The sequence below is a fragment of the Cavia porcellus genome, unplaced genomic scaffold (assembly GCF_034190915.1).
Source record: "Cavia porcellus strain 051 isolate PalLab524CR breed Dunkin Hartley unplaced genomic scaffold, mCavPor4.1 scaffold_21, whole genome shotgun sequence".
NCBI lineage: Eukaryota > Metazoa > Chordata > Mammalia > Rodentia > Caviidae > Cavia > Cavia porcellus.
This window is the reverse complement of record NW_026947504.1, coordinates 31,801,518-31,819,156: the sequence shown is the minus strand read 5'-3', so window position 1 is coordinate 31,819,156 and position 17,639 is coordinate 31,801,518. Positions and strand designations below refer to the sequence as shown.

Genomic DNA, 17,639 nt, shown 5'->3' with positions numbered 1-17,639 from the left:
AGTAGACAGCCTGGCTCGGAGCTTCTGAACTAAACCACCTCCTGCCTCAGTCTCCTGGCAGCTGGATTATATAGGTGTGCCCTCTGTACCTGACAGTTTTAATTTTTAAGATCTCCCGAATATAATTTAAAAGTTTAAAATGCTTAGAAATGTATTTTAGTGATTATTTAATGAATAACAGTTTCAACCAGGTGTGGTGGCACACACCTGTAATCCCAGTATGTGAGAGACAGGCAGGAGGATTGCCTTGAGTTCAAGGCCAACCTGGGCAACAGTGAGTTCAAAGTTAGCCTGAACTACATAGTGAGACCCTGTCTCAAACAAACAAACAAACAAACAAACAAACAAACAAACAAACAAACAAAAAACCCAAAAAGCTAAATTCATTGGATTTTCAGCGAGTTTAGGATATTGCATGTTGAATACTTGAGTGGTACATGGTATGCTTAGCAGATCACTGCAGTCAGAAAGTGATCTCAGTTTTTATTTTTCCAGGGATTATCAGGTGATAAAATGTTTAGAGTTATTAATCTTATCACATTAAAATTTTTTAATAAAAGCCTAGAGGAATAATTTGTTTTAGAATTGTGATTTTTATCTTTTCTGTTATTCCACTACCTACCACTAGGTGGTGATATAAAACTGAACCACAGCAAAGAGTCAGCGAAATCTGGGCCTGGGAGACCTTGGAGTCTTGGGAAACTTACTTTTCCCATGAAGTTTGGATTTTCTGCATTAAAACTTGGGACTAGTTTTATATACAGAAGTTGTCTGGCTTCTTACGGAGCTCACATCTGCAGCTTACGTGTTTATCTTGGGAGGAACTGGAACTGTTTGAAGGCAGAGCATGGAGCAGCTACTGGAAGCTTCGTGAGGCCAGCAGCCTGGAGAGGGGCCGTCAGGCGACCTCCAGCAGGTCGACCTGGAGATTGCTTACACTCCATAGTGAAGTACTGGCCACGATGACTCCTCAGTGACACATTTGCCCAAGAGGTTGTGTGATAACTGCCGAGGCAGTGGGGGTCATAGGTTTGAGCCCAGCCTGGGCGGCGTAGACTCAGTGAGACCTTGTGTCCAGAGCTCAAAAATAAAAAATGAAGCCAAGAATCAAAGGACTAGGAACGTAGCCTGGGTTCATTCCTCAGGATATAAAAAAAAAAAAGTTAAAATAGGAAAGAAAATGGTGAGCTGGGCATGGTGGTACACTCTTACTATCCCAGCACTCTGGGAAGCTGAGGCAGGAGGGTCTCAAGTTGAGAGCCATCCCAGGCAGGTTAGTGACTCACCAAGATACTGTCTCAAAAAACAGGACTGAGAGTGTAGCCCCGTGCGGGCTGCCCCGTGGCTTTCACTGCCCCGCGCAGGGTGAGTTGCTTGTTTCCGTGTTCCTCTGCCCTGAATCTTTTGAGAGTCCCTGTTTTCTAGTCTGCCTTTCAAATGCTTCATACTGATTCATCTAAAGGTACTTTGTGAGCTCCACCTGGAACATTCTAAATGAGCCCACTAGTCTTTTTTCAAATCTTTTTCATTGGTACATTGTAGATATGCACAGTGATGGCAATCATAATGGAGCATTTGTACCTGTGCGTGATGCAACTGGTTTGTCTTTCTCATTCTCCTCCCTTCCCTTCAATGCTTCCCTCCCTATTGACAAAAGCTTTGTTTCCATTTTTTCTTCTCATTTTTTTTTTTTTTACTTTTCCCTCCTTTCCCCCATCGCTAGTTCCCCTTCCCATTTGAATATTTTCTTATTTTTCAATGTCTTATATGTTTTGATTCTTATATATTGGGGTCTATACCTATACTCCTAGCCCTCCAAACAAGTACATGGTGAAGGCTCAAAGGAATGAGACAAGTGGTGTGATCTTTAGGGCTGCAGGAGGAGCAGAATCCTCGGCAGAGCTTGTAACTCTGCAGCCGGCCGGCCGACTCACCATATGTAATCAGAATAAGCAAGGAGCTGAGTGGACAATGGAGGAAACCTGAGCAGGACCTTGGGCAGGGTTCAAGGATTCCTCAGAGCAACAGATGATGCTAATTAAGGAAAACTACCCAGAAGGCCTCCAGATGGCCTCAGCTGTGGCCTGTCTTGCCCCCTGAGGCTTCTCCTCGTTCTCAGTTCAGTCATGCCCAGGCCACGCCAGGGCCCTACATGTGTATTCAGCTTCAACGCTCTCCAGCACTTATATGTACCCTGATTTCTCATGCCCGAGAAACCACGTAGTATTTACACGTGTGTCTGGTGTATTTCACTTAAGAGTATAGTCCCAAGGTGCACTTGTTTACCTAGAAGTGTCGAGCTTATGCTTCTTTATGGCTGAGTAGTGCTCCACTGTATAAAAATCATGTCTTCTTTACCCAGTCACTGGTCAATAGGCATTTTGGCTGTTTTCAAGATTTAGCTATTATGAACTGGGTCACTGTAAATAGTTGGTAAATATTGCTGTGCTGTGATGCTTTTAATTCCTTTCAGAGCTGCCAAGGAGAGGAAGAGCTGGGTCAAATAGGACCCCTAGTCCTGCCTTTTTGAGGGTTCTGCATGCTCTAGTGTCTGACTTTCTTTTCTTAATGCAGGGTTTTCTCAGGGTGATGGAGGAGGGTTCAGTACTTTATCATGCTGCTTATTTCAAAGATCAGTTTCATAATCTAGACATTCAGTAGAATTCTACAAGTTGTGTAAATATTAACAGATGCATTATGAAATCACGAAGGTAAGTTTTTTGTTGGAATAATAGTATGTATCAGTTCTCAATGTCAGAATCAGCTACACATGGATAGTAACCAGGGCCTTTGCACTGGGCTGACTCCCCAGCCCTTATTAAAGACAGGCTGTCTCTAAATTTTCCAGGCTGGGCTTAAACTTCTGATCTTCCTGCCTCAGCTCCCAAGTATGCCACTATGCCCTGCTCAGTCATCTGTGACGTTAATTATGAAATCTCAACTTGAAATGTCTTCAAATCACTTTATTCTTCCCTCATGTAGCGTAAAAGAGCAGTGGACCTTAATGTTAAGATCTTGGATTTGAGCAGTCAGTTTCTTATGGGAACCAACTTCCCCATCAAGATTGAAAAGCGTCTCTTGCCCGAGCACATCCACCATCACTTTGTGCGCAATGGAAACCACATAGTTGTCGATGGTCTGCACGCAGAAGCCCCGGATGATCTGGTAAGTGGCTCCCATTCTCTCTATGGTTTAGGTGTTTGGACCCAAAGTCCAGTGGTTACATAATCACATCCTTAAAAATCTTCTAACACAGGGCTGGGGAATTAGCTCAGTGGAGTAAGTGCCTGCCTGGCAAGCACAAGGTCATGAGTTCAGCCCCCAGTTCCCCCCAAATCTTCTAACAGTTTTACTTCGCTCTAAAAATCTAACTTTTGTGATTAATTCCATAGATGCTCTGAAGAATGAAATGGCTTAATTATTAATGTCTGAAATACAGTTATGACTGATCTTATAGACTATTGAGGTTTTTGATGCATAAAATCCTTTTTGACTCAGTTAAGATCCTCTATGCTATGGAGACATTGGGTCAAATTTCATCCCCCAACCCTGGAATACTCGGGTTACAATCAGGGGTGCTGTGGGATCCTCCCAGAGGTGACTTGTAAAGATCTATTCACTGTCTGTAAACTTTGCTCTATTTTGAAAGTGATGATTGCCAATAAAATTATGAGCATTGAACCTATATTGCTGCACAGGACTTTGTGTCATGGTATTTGTATATTTTATTTTTAAAATACAGGTTCGAGAAGCTGCTTATAAAATTTTTCTTTACCCCGATGCTGGTCAACTAAAATGTTTAGAGGAACTGCTCCGGAACAGAGATCTTCTAGCGAAGTTGGTGGGGTATTCTACATTTTCCCACAGGGCCCTCCAAGGAACGATAGCTCAGAACCCAGGTATGCCCACCTTTTAAAACAAAATCGGGTTTTGTTTTGTCTTGTCTGTCTGTCTGTGTGTCTTTCCTGCTTGCTTTTTTGTGGTAGTCCAGGGCCTGCACACTGTTACACTAGGCTACATTCACAGCCTTTGTCATTTTTAAGATGGGATCTCTCTCAATCACTAATGTGCCATCCTCCTGTCTTCCAGGAGTGCTGGAATTACAAATGTGTGCTACCTTGACCACCTTCAAAATACAGTTTTTATGAAACTGAACTTCTGAGATATATGTACATTTTGTTGTTGTTGTTCTGAGGATTGAATCCAGGGCCTCCCTGAGGGTAGGAAACACCACTGTATTTCACTGACCCACACCCCTAGCTCAGAACTTCTGATTTAAACAGTATAAATGAGTGTTTTGTTTTTGCTACACTCAGAGAAAGATTTATGGAGATCAGTGACAACTTCTGATAGGAATGATCTTTAGAACTAATAATTTGGCATGTATTTTGTCTAGTCAAACTACTTTTTTCATGTATATATTGAGAGTAAGTCACATCCAGTTTTTATTCAATATGGTTTGAATTATTTTTGTTCTAACTCAACTAGTTTGTGTAGTCTAATCAGTTGATTAGAATCAGAACGGGAGAAAGAAAGAACAGTATTTGTATGGAGGCAAACGTTGAATGTAGACTAGATTATGGAAAAACACAGTCCTAGTCCAATGTGTTGTGCCTACCTGTAATTCCAGCACCCTAGGAGGCTGAGGCAGGAAGGTACCAAATTCCAGCCCCACCTGAGTAATTTAGTGGCTGAGTGAGCTCTGTATCAAGAAATAAAAAGGCTTGGCGGTGTAGCTCAGTGTGAAGACCCAGCATTTAACCTGCAGTATCACAGAAAACCAAAACAAACCACATATTCTTAAAAACATCCCTTTTAAACCTGGCCTGGCAGTGCGTGCCTGTGATCCCAGCACTTGGAAGGCTGAGGCAGGAGGATTGCCAGGAGTTAGGATAGCCTGGTCTTGCAGAGAGACACCTGTAGCAGCATGGATAGATGTGTGCTCATTAGGGTGGGGAAAAGTGTCTTCCCTTGGTTTGCAGTAAACTTGCCTGTGCTGTGTTGAGCTCTTTATGATTCACACTGTGAAAGAGGAAATGTTACACAGAAATACTTGCTAGTTTTTCAAAGACATTTAGAGATCATTTATATTTAGGTTGTGAGTCGGGATTAAGGTGGCAGTGATGGTGGACCTGTGCGGGTCCAGAATGTATTTTGGAGGCTGCAGTTGCAAAACTCAGTGCTGTGGAGAGCCAGCAGACCCCTGCAGGTAGTCTCTGGGCACCGCTGGGTAGAGATGCCTGGCCGCTTCTCTTACCACACAGGGCCGCTTCTCCTTTTGAGCTGTCCCCTTCCAGGCTCTCAGTGCTCGGCTCCTGATGCCCACTGCATCGTTCTCTCTGCCTGGACCCCCTGCTTCTTGAACCCTTAAATCCCTTAAGGTTTGTTTCTTATAATTTAGTTCCTAAATCGTTATGTGTGTGTAGCTGAATACCCATGGTTGCTGTTACCTCCAATTTGATTGTATTTTTATTTTCTATTATTATACAAAACAATATTGGGATGTTACTCAGTACTTTATTTTTTCTTTAAATGTTTTATTTTTATTAATCCATGTTTCCAGTACATAATGATAACATTTGTTGTTACTACAACAAATAGAGAATTGGTACGTGCGCTTAACACATCTCAGTTCTTCTCTTCCCCTCCACCCTGCCTTTTCATTGCCAGCATCTGATTCATTGACGTGTCTGTGAGTCCTTATGAAGCTCAGTATCATAGATCAACAGGCCAGAAAACACCTTGTCTGTGCTGAATTACAGTCCCTTTCTTCTCTCTGTTTTTTCTCACTGTCTTTTAGTTTGCACTTGATTTGTACATTGAGTTTCCGTGTAAGAGAAGGCATGCAGTGTTTGTATGCTTGGTGTGTCACACAGCATCACGGGTTCCAGCCGCACCTGTTTTCTGTAGCTGACTCAGCTCCATCCCTTCTCTTCCTCGATCTCTGGCCTTGTGAATCGGCGTTGGTGGCTGTATTTCCATTTGTTGATTTAAGGAGTTTTTACTGTGTGTCTCCTGTGTGTCAGGTGTCACTGTAGACACTGGAAATAAAGAAGGAAGTTAGGAGATCCTGCTTTAGACAGTTGGCATTCTTGGGGACACATTAAGAATGAAACACGTTGGCCAAGAGCACGGTGTGTTGTTGCTGTGAGCCGTGGGGGTGTGGCACTGGGAAGGGACAGGGATCAGGACCGGAATAAGGGTCGCTGTGGCGTGTGGACGTCTAGACAGCGTCAGGGCGTGGTGTGTGAGCGTGGCTGGTGGAGGTGCAGGACTGAGTGTGCGCCCTCTGGGGAGGAGGCTCCAGGCAGAGGCACAAGCAGGTGCACAGATTAGAGACGGAAGGTTGCCTGCCTGTGAGGTAGATCAAGACACAGTGAACAGTGAAAGGAAAAAAGTACTTGCTACGTGAAAGACACATGCCATTAATATCTCCAAATGCTCCTCCTCGCTCGGGGCACACTTACCCCGTCCTTGTGGCCCTCTGAACGGTCCTGGAGGTCCTGTTCTGTGAGTGCCTTCACTTGTGTGTTGTAGCTGCCTTGATGTCCCCACTTGCGGTGTCTGTTTGGTAAATCAGGTGGATGTGGACGCAGCAATGCTTTTACATGACAGGAGGTGACTACCAAAAGCAAGGCGTGAGATTGAGATTTTGACCTAAGCACCAAGAGACCCAAGTTTACTGTTAGCTAAGCTGGGGAGGAGCAGGAGCTTAGGTGGGTTCAGGTGAGTTTGAGATTCCGCCTGCATTGACAGTGTCCTAAGTGGGGTGTGTGAGACCGTAAGACCACCGGGGACAGTTTCCAGAACGGAGCCCTGGAGCCCTGGAGCCCTGGAGCCCTGTGAGATGGAGCTGAGGTTGTGGCGGGAAGAGCATGGCTGCTGGGAGGTGAAGGGCAGGGACAGAGGAGCAGTGCTTGTGCCCTGGGGGAGCCACACCACAGAAATGCTGTGTGAGCAGGACAGGGCTGCTGCGGGCGGGCTCAGGAGTGTGGGGGGAGCCCGGCAGAGCAGTGGAGGTGACACCAGACACCACTCCAGCGGGCCGCCTGCCCACCAAGGCCACTGCTGCAGCTGGCAGCCCAACACACAGAGTGTGTGTTTTCCGCGTGCAGTGCCTCACAGCACTCAGCGCAGCCCCAGTGCCCGTCTGCGGACTTGGGCCCAGGCTCCCGAGTGGGCAGCCGCAAGAGACGCCGGGCTTCCTGGTTTTGGTAACCTCTGCTCTCCCGTAGCCTGTATTTCACTCCGAAAGGAGGTAACTTAAATTGAAGAGAGGGCAAGAAACTTAAAACCGTAGAAAAGGTCATCTGGAAACTATAAAAGCAATGTTTGTGGCAAACTTAAAATACATGAAAGCTCGATCCGGTACACGCAAGTCAGTGGCAGACAGCGCGAAATGAAAAACAGCACAGAGTGTTTCGTTTCATGGAAAATAATGCTAATTCTGCCACATTGCTTTTATTGGTTTATAAATTACAGTGGCTGTAGCTGAAATATTTTAGTGAGCAGTTAAAAATTCTCTTAGAACTTCGTGTTTCTAATGTTCTGACTTTGCTCTATTTTCTTTTAGTTTTGATCCTGAGTAGATGATTCTGCAGTTGAATATAAACATAAAAATGGTTACCTGGAAATACATTGATTTTTAAAATTTAGTTTTCAGTAAATCATACTTCTTAACTATTCTTATGAACAAACCTGAGTCTGGCTGTCTCTTTAAAACTTAGACAAAACAGACATGTTCAAGCAACTCGCTTTTCTCTCTTGCACACATGAAGAGAAGGAAATACATTGAAATTTTTGGGTTTTCCTTTTAGCTTTTTACAATACTTTTAATTTTGGGGTATAATCTAAAGCTTTGGAGTATTGCTATGCCAGTGTATTTTTCTGATTAAGAGATAGTTATCATCTAGAAATACGTTATATGCCTATCATGTTAACAGCCCTGCGTCTCTTTGAAAATATTACTTTTAGGGAGTTGTGTCAATTATACTCATTATGTTTCTAACAGATTTTATTCAGTTTATTTCATGTAATTGAAGCATTGTTTGAATTTCATTTTTAGAGACTGTCATGCTGTTCCTTGAGAAACTATCTGAGAAACTTTCTGAAAGGTTAGTTTCCGCGCTGCTCTTTATTGCTTAGTTGTGTGTCTGTCTGTTGAAAATAACTTGACTTAGGAGGTAGCCCGTGAAAGTTGTGAGTCGGATGTTAGATCTGGGGTGGCCAGGTTGTCTAGTAACATTGCCCCAGACATGCCTTGGGAGGGTTGTGGGGAGTTTGTTTCGTCCCATGGCGCGCTTGAAAGTTTAGGCAGTCCTGCCACAAACCCCGTGTTTCTACCAGGCCACCCTTTGCATGGCTTTAAAAATGTTTGCAAGACTTTCTCAAAACTATCTCAGCTGGTAGCGTACATTTCACGACATGTTTTATGAAGTAGTGTTTCTCTTCTTTTAGGCCAGGTGCAGGAAACTTGTGGATGTGGCGTGAATCTGTTTGGGTTTTGTGTGTTTAAGGCCACTTGCCTCAGCCCTGTAACTCTCAGTGAAGGTGTTCTGGTCTGCGGACCCTTTGCACCGCTGTCTCTCCTGAGGTCCCGTTCCCATGCGCCTGCCTAGCATTCAGTCCTCGTGGAGGGTGGCACACGGCCGTGCATGGGCTCCCAGGGCTGTAGGGAGGAGCAGGCTAGGATCTGCAAAAGAAGGCCGTATTGTCTGTTTCCTAAAATGCTGTGTAAAATTTGCCTTTTTTGAACTATACCAACACGTTCAATTGTAGCTCAGCTTCCTCTTTTGGATTATAAAATCTTGTCTTGAAACCCATTCCTTTCTAATTGGAAAAAACGTTTATCACTGCGGAAATCTTTAGTTTTTTGATCCCAGTGGACCAGTGCACCTTTGATATGAAGGGGGAATGCGAGTTATGCATTTACTTAAGAGTTTACTGTACTTTGTTAAATTTTAGTATTCTTTATCCACTTGTAGGTAGCTACAGATTTTATTTTCAGCAAACATATCTTCATTGCTGTACAGTTTTATCTAGGAATTAATTCTAACATAGACTTCGTATCTTACAAATACCAGTACCTAGTGAATGATTGCTTAGCTAGAGATTTTCTGCAGAGGCAAAATGATAGATACATTGATGTACATTAATATTTTACAAAAAGTAATTTTGTACTTTAAAAAAATGTAGTAAAAACACAGCCACTTATGGTTTGCTGATTAAGGCTTTGCATGTTTCAGTAACACTGCTAGCTTTTGTAAGCCGTAGTGCTTTCAACATGCAGCTGCCACGGTGCCTTTAGGGTGAAGTCACAGTGGGTACTGATTAATATGCTGTCCTTTCTAGCACTTGAGGGAGCTTTGGATTAGTATTATTGTACAGTCGCACCAGGGATGACAGCTAGCTGTATCATGAATATTGGAATGTAGTAGTGGCAAGACAATTCTTTCATAATTGTTAATGTTTTGTCCCAATTAGTAATGATGCATCTCTTTTACAGAACTGTAAAAGATTTTGAGATGATGCGAGAGATGAAAATGAAACTAAATCCTCAAAATTCTGTAAGTAACTGTGTTGCACTCTTTTTATTCCAAACATGTCACCAACAGAAAGCGTTATCTCAGTTCTGGAACTTTCTTCTGATATGCCAGACCTCTGCGTAGTCTTGTTTCTGATACTTGGCCTTGGTCAATAAAGGTATTGAAGTGTTTGATCTATAGGTCCGAGTCTGACATTGCTTGGAAACCAAGCATTTTTGTTGGTAGTCGATGTGTTGTGTGTATATGTCTGCACACAGAGTATTAGTATAGTGCATGTGCATGTATGTCTGCATACGTGCACACACTGCTTCCTTTCTGTGGAAAGGGGGCTTCTCAGTTTGTAGTAGCCTTTCATGAGACTCTGAGGCTTGATGTAGTAGGTGGCAGTTTTAACCCTCACGGTTAGCATTGCTGTTTATGTGCTCATGTTTGTTTGCTAATTTGTAGTGCTCAATGAAGTAAATCAATATAGACTAGCAAAGTGTGTACCATTCCAGCCAATACGTGTGCACTGTTTTCAGTCCCAAGGTCAAGGTCATATATATGACTGCATGACTGCACAGTGTAGGATGCTGCCCAAGCGGTTGGGGTGCTCAAGCACCCCAAGGTAATCGGCTTCTCGATATTAGGACCATGTTTCCATTTCTGGGATTTCTGGGCATATGCCATCCTTTTGGAGTTGTTGTTGCTGACAATTCTTGATCCGATAGCTGCTGGAGCCGTAGTCTTAGGGAAGATTCAAGGAGAGAGACCAGACACATCCACTAGAAAACAGATTGTAATTACTGAACTTGATAGAATCAGAATGATCAAACTGCTAGTTTATGATCAGAGATCTGTCTAGACACATAACTAGCTTCAGCAATCTGCATACTTTGGCTGTGTAGGAAGATGGCCTGAGGAGACTAGCTGATAAATCAGAATTTAGTTAGGTGAACATAGAAAAAAGAAAAATAAAATGTGTCACCAAGAGCTAAAGCCCAGAGTGGCGTGAAGTTGTCCTTCCTCTTACGTAGCATATTGATGCAGGTGGTTCTGCGTGGCTGTGAGGTGCTGATCTGCTCTTGAAGTCCCTGTTCTGAGAATGGAGCCAGCATCTGCCTGTTCCTTGGCCAGAATCTGCGTTCAGGTCCTCAGTGGAGGTTCTCAGTGTCAGGTCCTCAGGCAGGATCGGCAGCATTGTCCCCAGCCCATCAGACCGGCTGAGGCTTGACTTTGGCAGACTGCACAGCCTGAGCACCATCAGGCCGTGGGGTTCACCCCGCTATTCAGTCCTGCAGGGGCTGCCTTCCCAGGAGTCGAGTGGTAGTGAACCAGGGTCACGTGTGCCACAGCGTGCTGTTCGTATCCTGAAAGCCAGAAGAGGTTCGCCATCACTGCTCTGGGTGCTCGCCTTCCTTCCCTCTTTCCAGTCTGGGTCATGGTCATTGTGATTTCTCACTCAGGTTTCAATTGTGGTTGGTTAATTGATCTTTTATCTTTTATCTTTTTGTTCTTGCCTCGCTCACTACTGGGCACAGAGTAAAGTGCTCAGCTGGGCTCCAGGGACACAGGGGCTGCCTTCCAGGTGCCTGTGGGGAGGAAGGAAGCGGTCTTGCATGTGTGGTACACTCATGTGTCCCTGGAAAGCAGTATGTGACATGAGAAGGAACTACTTGTAATTTGAGGGGATGATGCTGAGCTGAAGTCTTAAAGGGTAATGGTAAAAGAAGAACAGTCGACATCCACTGATAGCGTATCTCGTGCCCGCTGTTCTACCTGATAGGTTAAGTGTATTTAGCAGTCTTCTTTGGGAGTGCTGTTGATTCATTCAACAAACATTTATTATATGACTGCAGTGAGCACTGATCAGGGTGCTGGAATATAACAGGGATGATGCCAAGTCCCTGCCCGGCACGGACTGAAGACAAACTCCAGCATCCCGGCTCCACGGCCTGGCTGCTCAGCTCCCCTGTTCCCCTCACCCTTGGTGAGGAGGTTGTCCCGCAGCTGTTCGAGCCTGACTTTTCCTCAGTGTTCCTCGCTCGTCATCAAAAACAGCTATTGTCACAGACGGATTTAAGACGTATTTTCTTTGCCAAGATTAGAGTTAATTCTGTGTTAGTTACATTTTAAATTGTTGCTTTCATTTTCAAAATACATCCTAAGCTTCTTGCTTAGATTTAAAAAGGGCCCTAATCTCAACTTTAGCACTGTAATGATACCTGTGTTTTGTGCGTTAATATGTGGATTTCACTTTGGGGGAAATGTCACCTTGAATAGCTTCATCCCTTAATGTTGGCTTCTGTTAATTTTCATTTTAGAACAGCATTTACAGTTTCTCCAAATTCTAGGTTAATGCCTTATTTATACCTTTCTAATCTTGACTACAGAGAAGTCTGCCATGCCATGATTTTTTAGAATTTTTATAAATTTCTGTAGCTTCCATTAACAATAACAGGTTTGCATAACATGAGCAGCTGATATACAGTGGTACTTTTAAGTCAGCTTTTCTAAGCTGGCTGAGTTACTGAAAAAAATCACGAAACATTCAGTAGCTTTCCTGACCGTGAATTATTCCATTGTAGGAACTGATGCCTTGGGATCCCCCCTACTACAGTGGCATGATTCGTGCAGAGAGGTAAGTTTTTCAAGAAATCCCTATGTGAGAAGGAAGAGGGCAGGTAATACGTAGTGAGCACTTTGCGCTTTAGTTACGCAGCCTCTGCCGTCCATGCAGTGCCGTATTACAGACTGGTTTGCCCAGGTTCACCCCGCTGCAGGCGCTTTCAGGTCCTGCTTACCCTTCTGTTGCTCTGGTTGCAGCACCGTGCTCTGACGATGCGGCCTCGCTCCTGCTCCCCCAGGCCCGTCCTCCCACTGCTCGTGTCTGCAGCTCTGACTGCAGTCCCTCCTGCTCCCCAGTGTGTGGCTCACGGGTCCTCACTCCTTAGCAGTGGGCTGTGCTGGAGACCGTCCACGGCCCCGGCTGGTCTGGGCGGATGTCCAGCAGTGCTTGGTGAACCAGTGAAGGAATGAGAACACTTGCAGTGGTGCTGTGGACTTGTGTATGTTTCCTTATTTTTATTTGAACATATTGTCAACGCATTGGCTTGTCTGGGAAGATATAAATGAAATAAAAAATTAAGAGGAAGTTGATTTATATACTCCTAGCTTCCCTATTCTGCGTTTACTAAAGCTTTAGTAGAGACACATTTTTCTCCCCAAACATACCCTACTTCTCTTATTTTTATATTTACTTGCAAACCCAAGAAATAATCCTGTTTAAGTTTATGTTCCTAACAAGTTTACATACCAAGTAGAATTTTTTAAAATTCTCAAAATCCTGCCATTGAACAACGCATTAACATTTTTTTCCCATAGCTAGTTTTTAAGATACATAGTTTAAGAGTTATGCTTATTTGGTTTTTAAAAATCTTTTCCTAGTTATTTGATTGTCGTTAGGCTTTAGTGTTTTTGTTACAGTGCACTATTGAAGCATCAAGTAAAGGGTGATAGATACCTCTCCAAAACCAGACTTTATTTTTTGGTATTTGTTAGAAAAGCTTAAAACTCTTAAGTTTATGTACCCTTTTCTGCACGAGTAGGGTGAAGTATCCTTAGATAATGTGTTGAAGAGCTTGATCACTTAATACTCATCTGTTTTCTGCTGTTTGGCCTCTGTCCCACTGTTCCCCAAACCAACCTCCCTTACAAAGCATGATGATACTACTTTCATAAAGGTAACAAGGTTTCATCAGCTCCTGATTTTTACATGTCTCCCAAAGTCAGCATCTCGTAAGAGTATCCCGTGTTTGCAGATTTTCATATCCTGTGGCCCTGCCCTGCCCACTTGTCAGTTATATGAGCCAGTGTTTGCAGAGCACTGTCCTTGTGTGGCTCCCGTGCACGCACGTAACATGTCTTCATTCTTCTCGCATCCCCCTTTCCTCCGCTTCTTTCCGCCTCCCTGTGTTTCTTGGTCCTCTCCTTTTTTGTGAAAGATCTCCTCTTACTACCACTGTGTGCCTTCTGTTTTGCTCTTTTTTTATATTTTGGGTTTCTCATACGCGAGAAACCATGTGACATTTAAGCTTGTGGGTCAGGGAGGTGGTGGCAGCACCAGTAGCCATCATGTAGCATTCTCACGTGGAGCTGTCGGTCTGTGGACGGTCTTCTGGGGAATGATCCACTCCGAGGTTTGTTTTAAATGCTCTCTCAAGTCTTTTGAGGGAGAGGACAGTTCTTTCTTTAAAATGCTTATCCAGAATACAGTGAATAAGCACACGAGTTGCAGGATGCCCTCAGAGGACCTCTGGTGACTGGTGAGAAATACCTTCTGAAAGATAGAAATTTAGCTTCCCAAGGTTCCTGGGGAGGAGGGGCCCTGCCTCTGGCCTGCAGGGTGGCTCACTGCTGTTGGCCACTTCCGTCTGCAAGGCCCAGGTGTCACAGCTGCCTGCAGAGTAAGACTGAGCCGTTTACCCAAGGACCTCCTCATAACTCGCTCTTCTTTAACAATAAACAGATACATGCGTATGCACATTTCTCTGATGAACATCTGCAGTTCACTTGAGACACTGATTCTCTAAAACTTTCTAAAGATGAGTGTGTGGAGGGAGAGCTGACGTCCCTGAAGAGTGCCCGCGAGGACCAGTGCATGGGGCACACCTGCCTGCTGTGCTGGTGCACTGCCCACACTTCCTCCCCACCCTTCCTGCTCCCCCTCCAGCCCCTTTGGTTCCTGCTGGTGAGAACCCGTGCTGTGAGCAGTCAGATCTGGGCTCCTGGTCTGTCTGCCTTCCTGAGAAGTCTGCTCAGTTTCTAGGGCCTTCACATCTGTGCTAGTCTCAGAAAGGGCTGTAGGAATTGGGGAGTTTAAACATCTATTTTGTGTAGCTTGCCCAGCATATGATTGAATTTGATTTCGAGGTTTTAATGATCTTGATTGACAAGTCTGGGCAGAAAAGCAAAATAATGGATGATTACGAAAGGGAAAATATAATATTTTGGGTTTGAGGTTAGAAGGTTAGAGCAAAGTGAAGATTTATAAACCCTTGTTAAATTCATCGACTTTCAAGTGAAGATTTAAATGTGTGATTTGACACAGATGAAAAATAAAAGGGGGCTTTCCTTGAGTCAAGCTTTTCTTTAGGCAACCCTAGGTACTTTTTTGCTTTTATGGTAAATACTTCAGATTTACTTCAGGCTCTTAAACGTCTGCCTGAAAAGAAAAGAGCCTGCTTAGAAGTAGGAGGATAAATGAACCTGTTTTAAAACTGCCAAGGATTGACTGGGAAAATAGTGGGCTAAAAGACTGTTTGGAAACTTAAGCAGCTCATTTTTCCTTCAAGTGTTAGTACTAGATTCTCTACAAAAGAGGGAAAGTAATTCTTTCAACTCTGAAAGTTATGAAGTGATTTTTTTGAAATAAAGTGGTTTTTTTGAACAGACAATACATTCATATGGTGCAAACAGTTAAAGCAACGTTCAGTAATAGTCAGTTAAGAAATGTTACGGCTCAGCCCTGTGTCTGCCCCAGAGAGCGTCACTTTACTTTTGATTAATCTCCCTTGCAGTATTGTATTTTACTTTTAATGCTTTGGAAACATTGTCTTTTTTCTTCCAGTAATGAATCATATTTCATTTACTTTGGTGTTTTCTCACATTAAGACATCATTGGGAAGTAGAGTTCAGTATTGTGTTTTCCTCATTAGGATACATTCTCAAACGCTCAAGAGCATTCACACAATGAAATGGGGCTGTTTGGTGCTTTAAATTATTCAGAAACCATTGGGACCCGCACAGAAGGACTTTTGTTTGAGGTGTGAAGTCATATTCAAGTGGTTCCCCACAGCTTATCCCCAGGCTGTTGCTGAAGAGACTGTCATTTGTCTTAAAGGACCTTCTGGTTTCTGGCTGCTTTCCAGTGCTGTCACTCCACTGGTTCTTTCTGGGTGCCACGCCTCTAAGCTGGGTGCTGTATCTAAAGACCTGTCTTAAACATTTTCCATTTTGAGCAAGGACAATCAGAGGTGACAATGTGTATTTTTGATATCAGAGCACATAAAAATATCAGTCACCAGCCTTCCACTCCACTGGTTGTGCTGAGATTGACCCTTAAGATGGAGTGAAACTAGCCTGATGGGGAGTTCTACTTCAGATTTCCCGTCTTCACTAGGAAGTGATTTGCATGGTGGTGTTGGCATCTAGTTCCCCATCAGTTGTTCAGCTAATGGCTTACCACCCTTTGATAGTCCTGGCATGAACCGTTCCTTTAAATTACCAATTTTCAAAGTAAGGACTTAATAGTTTCCAGAAATGATGCCCAACGATTATGTTTTGGCTCTCTGTGTTGAAAGTGTCATTCTTAGTTTAGGAGTTTCATGGATTCATTGTGTTTCATTCTGTTCTCGTCATTTTTGGGGAGATGCCAAAATTGTTATAACTTGGCCAATTACACCGAAACTTTTAATAGCTTGACTTTTAACTCAATCTTTTAGGAGATTATGCAGGGAAATGTAAAGCACCTGCCCTTCGGAGGCCTCCCTGCTGCTGGGAAGCAGTTGCTGCCTTCCCGCAGGGCAGAGGGGAGGGATCTGAGGGTGGGTGAGGCACGTCTTTTTTGTTGTTGTTTTGCTTTGTTTTCCAACTTCTTTTTTTTTTTTTAGAAAGGGTCTTGCTGTGTGTTCAGGTGGGTCTTGACTTCCCTATGTAGCTCAGACTGGCCTCAGACTCACGTCAGTCCTACCTCAGCCTCCCAAGTGCTAGAATTACAGGCATGCACTACCACAGTGGCTTCCAACTATTTTTTTCCCCCCAAATCCATTTTATTTCAAAGAGAAAGAAACAAATTTCAGAACATAACAATCAGGGCAATAATGGTACATTGAGTGCACATTACCATCCCTGGTCAGCCACCCAGAGCACAAGACAACTGCATTCAGTTGTGCAGATAGTACTAGCATAAATCTTCCTCTTCAGTAAACTCCGAGAAATCAGTAGCATAACTATTACACATACACATACACACATTGTATATTTCATCTCATACCAGTGAGATAATATGATGTTTGCACATGCGTGTCTGATTTATTTCACTGGGTGTGGTCCCAAGTTGTATCCATTTACCTATAAAAGTCCAAGTTAGCCTTCTTTATGGCTGAGTAATACTCCATTATAGAAAAATATATCATTTTTATCCATTCCTCAGTTGACAGGTATTTAGGTTGTTCCCAGGATCTAGCTATTACAAATTGTGCTGCTATAAACGTGGGTGCACATACATTGCTGTGGTGTGATGTTTTTAATTCTTCTGGAAAGATACCCAGAAGGGGAATAGCTGGGTGGAATGGGACCTCTAGTCCTAGCTTTTGGGGGAGTCTCCTAACTGATTTCCCCAGTGGTTGCACTAGTCTGTACTCCCACCAACAGTGGAGAAGGGTTCCTTTTTCCCCATAGATACCCCCAACGTTTGTTATTGGTGGATTTCGTGATAATAGCCGTTCTTTCTAGGGTGAGGTGGAAGCTCTATTGTTTTAATTTTTGCATCTCTCCAGTGACCAGTGATGCTGAACATTTTTTTGCATATTTATTTGCTGTTTGTGTTTCTTCATCTGAGGAGCGTGTAATTCATCCTAGATGCCCGTTTTTGGATTGCGTCTTTAAATCTGAGAGGACTGGTTCTTTTATGTTCTTCATATGTTCTCGATAGTAATCCTTTGTCTGAGGAGCAGCTGGCTAACATTTTCTCCCACACTGTGGGTTGTTTCTTCACTCTGTTGGATTCTCTTGCTGTGCAAAAGCGTTTCAATAGGATGAGATCTCAGCTGTTGATTCTTTATGATAGTGCCTGCTCAACTATTTTTAAGAGTAAAAAATATTTAAAACTCAAAGGGAAAATACTTTTTAAATGTATAATAAAAGAATTAATGGTTCTGTATCGGGGAATGGAGAGACAGAAGGACAACGGGAGTGAACAGGAAGAGGAAACCAAGGTAGTGTTCTTGCCGCTACACCCTTGTGACCTCAGCACTCTGTGACGCTGAGGCTGGAAGACGTTGTCTGTGTAGTTGTCTGTGCAGTTAGTGACTTAGCGAGACCCTGGCACAAAAT

The 17,639-nt window shown here is 43.5% G+C and overlaps 1 protein-coding gene across 2 annotated transcripts in view; it reads left to right on the top strand.

Annotated features, from left to right (window-relative positions):
• Mipep (mitochondrial intermediate peptidase) overlaps window positions 1-17,639 on the top strand; it is a 133,069-nt gene that overhangs the window by 19,330 nt on the left and 96,100 nt on the right. For both annotated transcript variants that reach the window (XM_013141136.3, XM_003477396.5), the window contains exons 6-10: window positions 2,983-3,165; window positions 3,743-3,899; window positions 8,066-8,114; window positions 9,506-9,566; window positions 12,113-12,165. In XM_013141136.3, coding sequence (XP_012996590.1) covers window positions 2,983-3,165; window positions 3,743-3,899; window positions 8,066-8,114; window positions 9,506-9,566; window positions 12,113-12,165 — 503 coding nt within the window. The remainder of the gene's footprint in view (window positions 1-2,982; window positions 3,166-3,742; window positions 3,900-8,065; window positions 8,115-9,505; window positions 9,567-12,112; window positions 12,166-17,639) is intronic.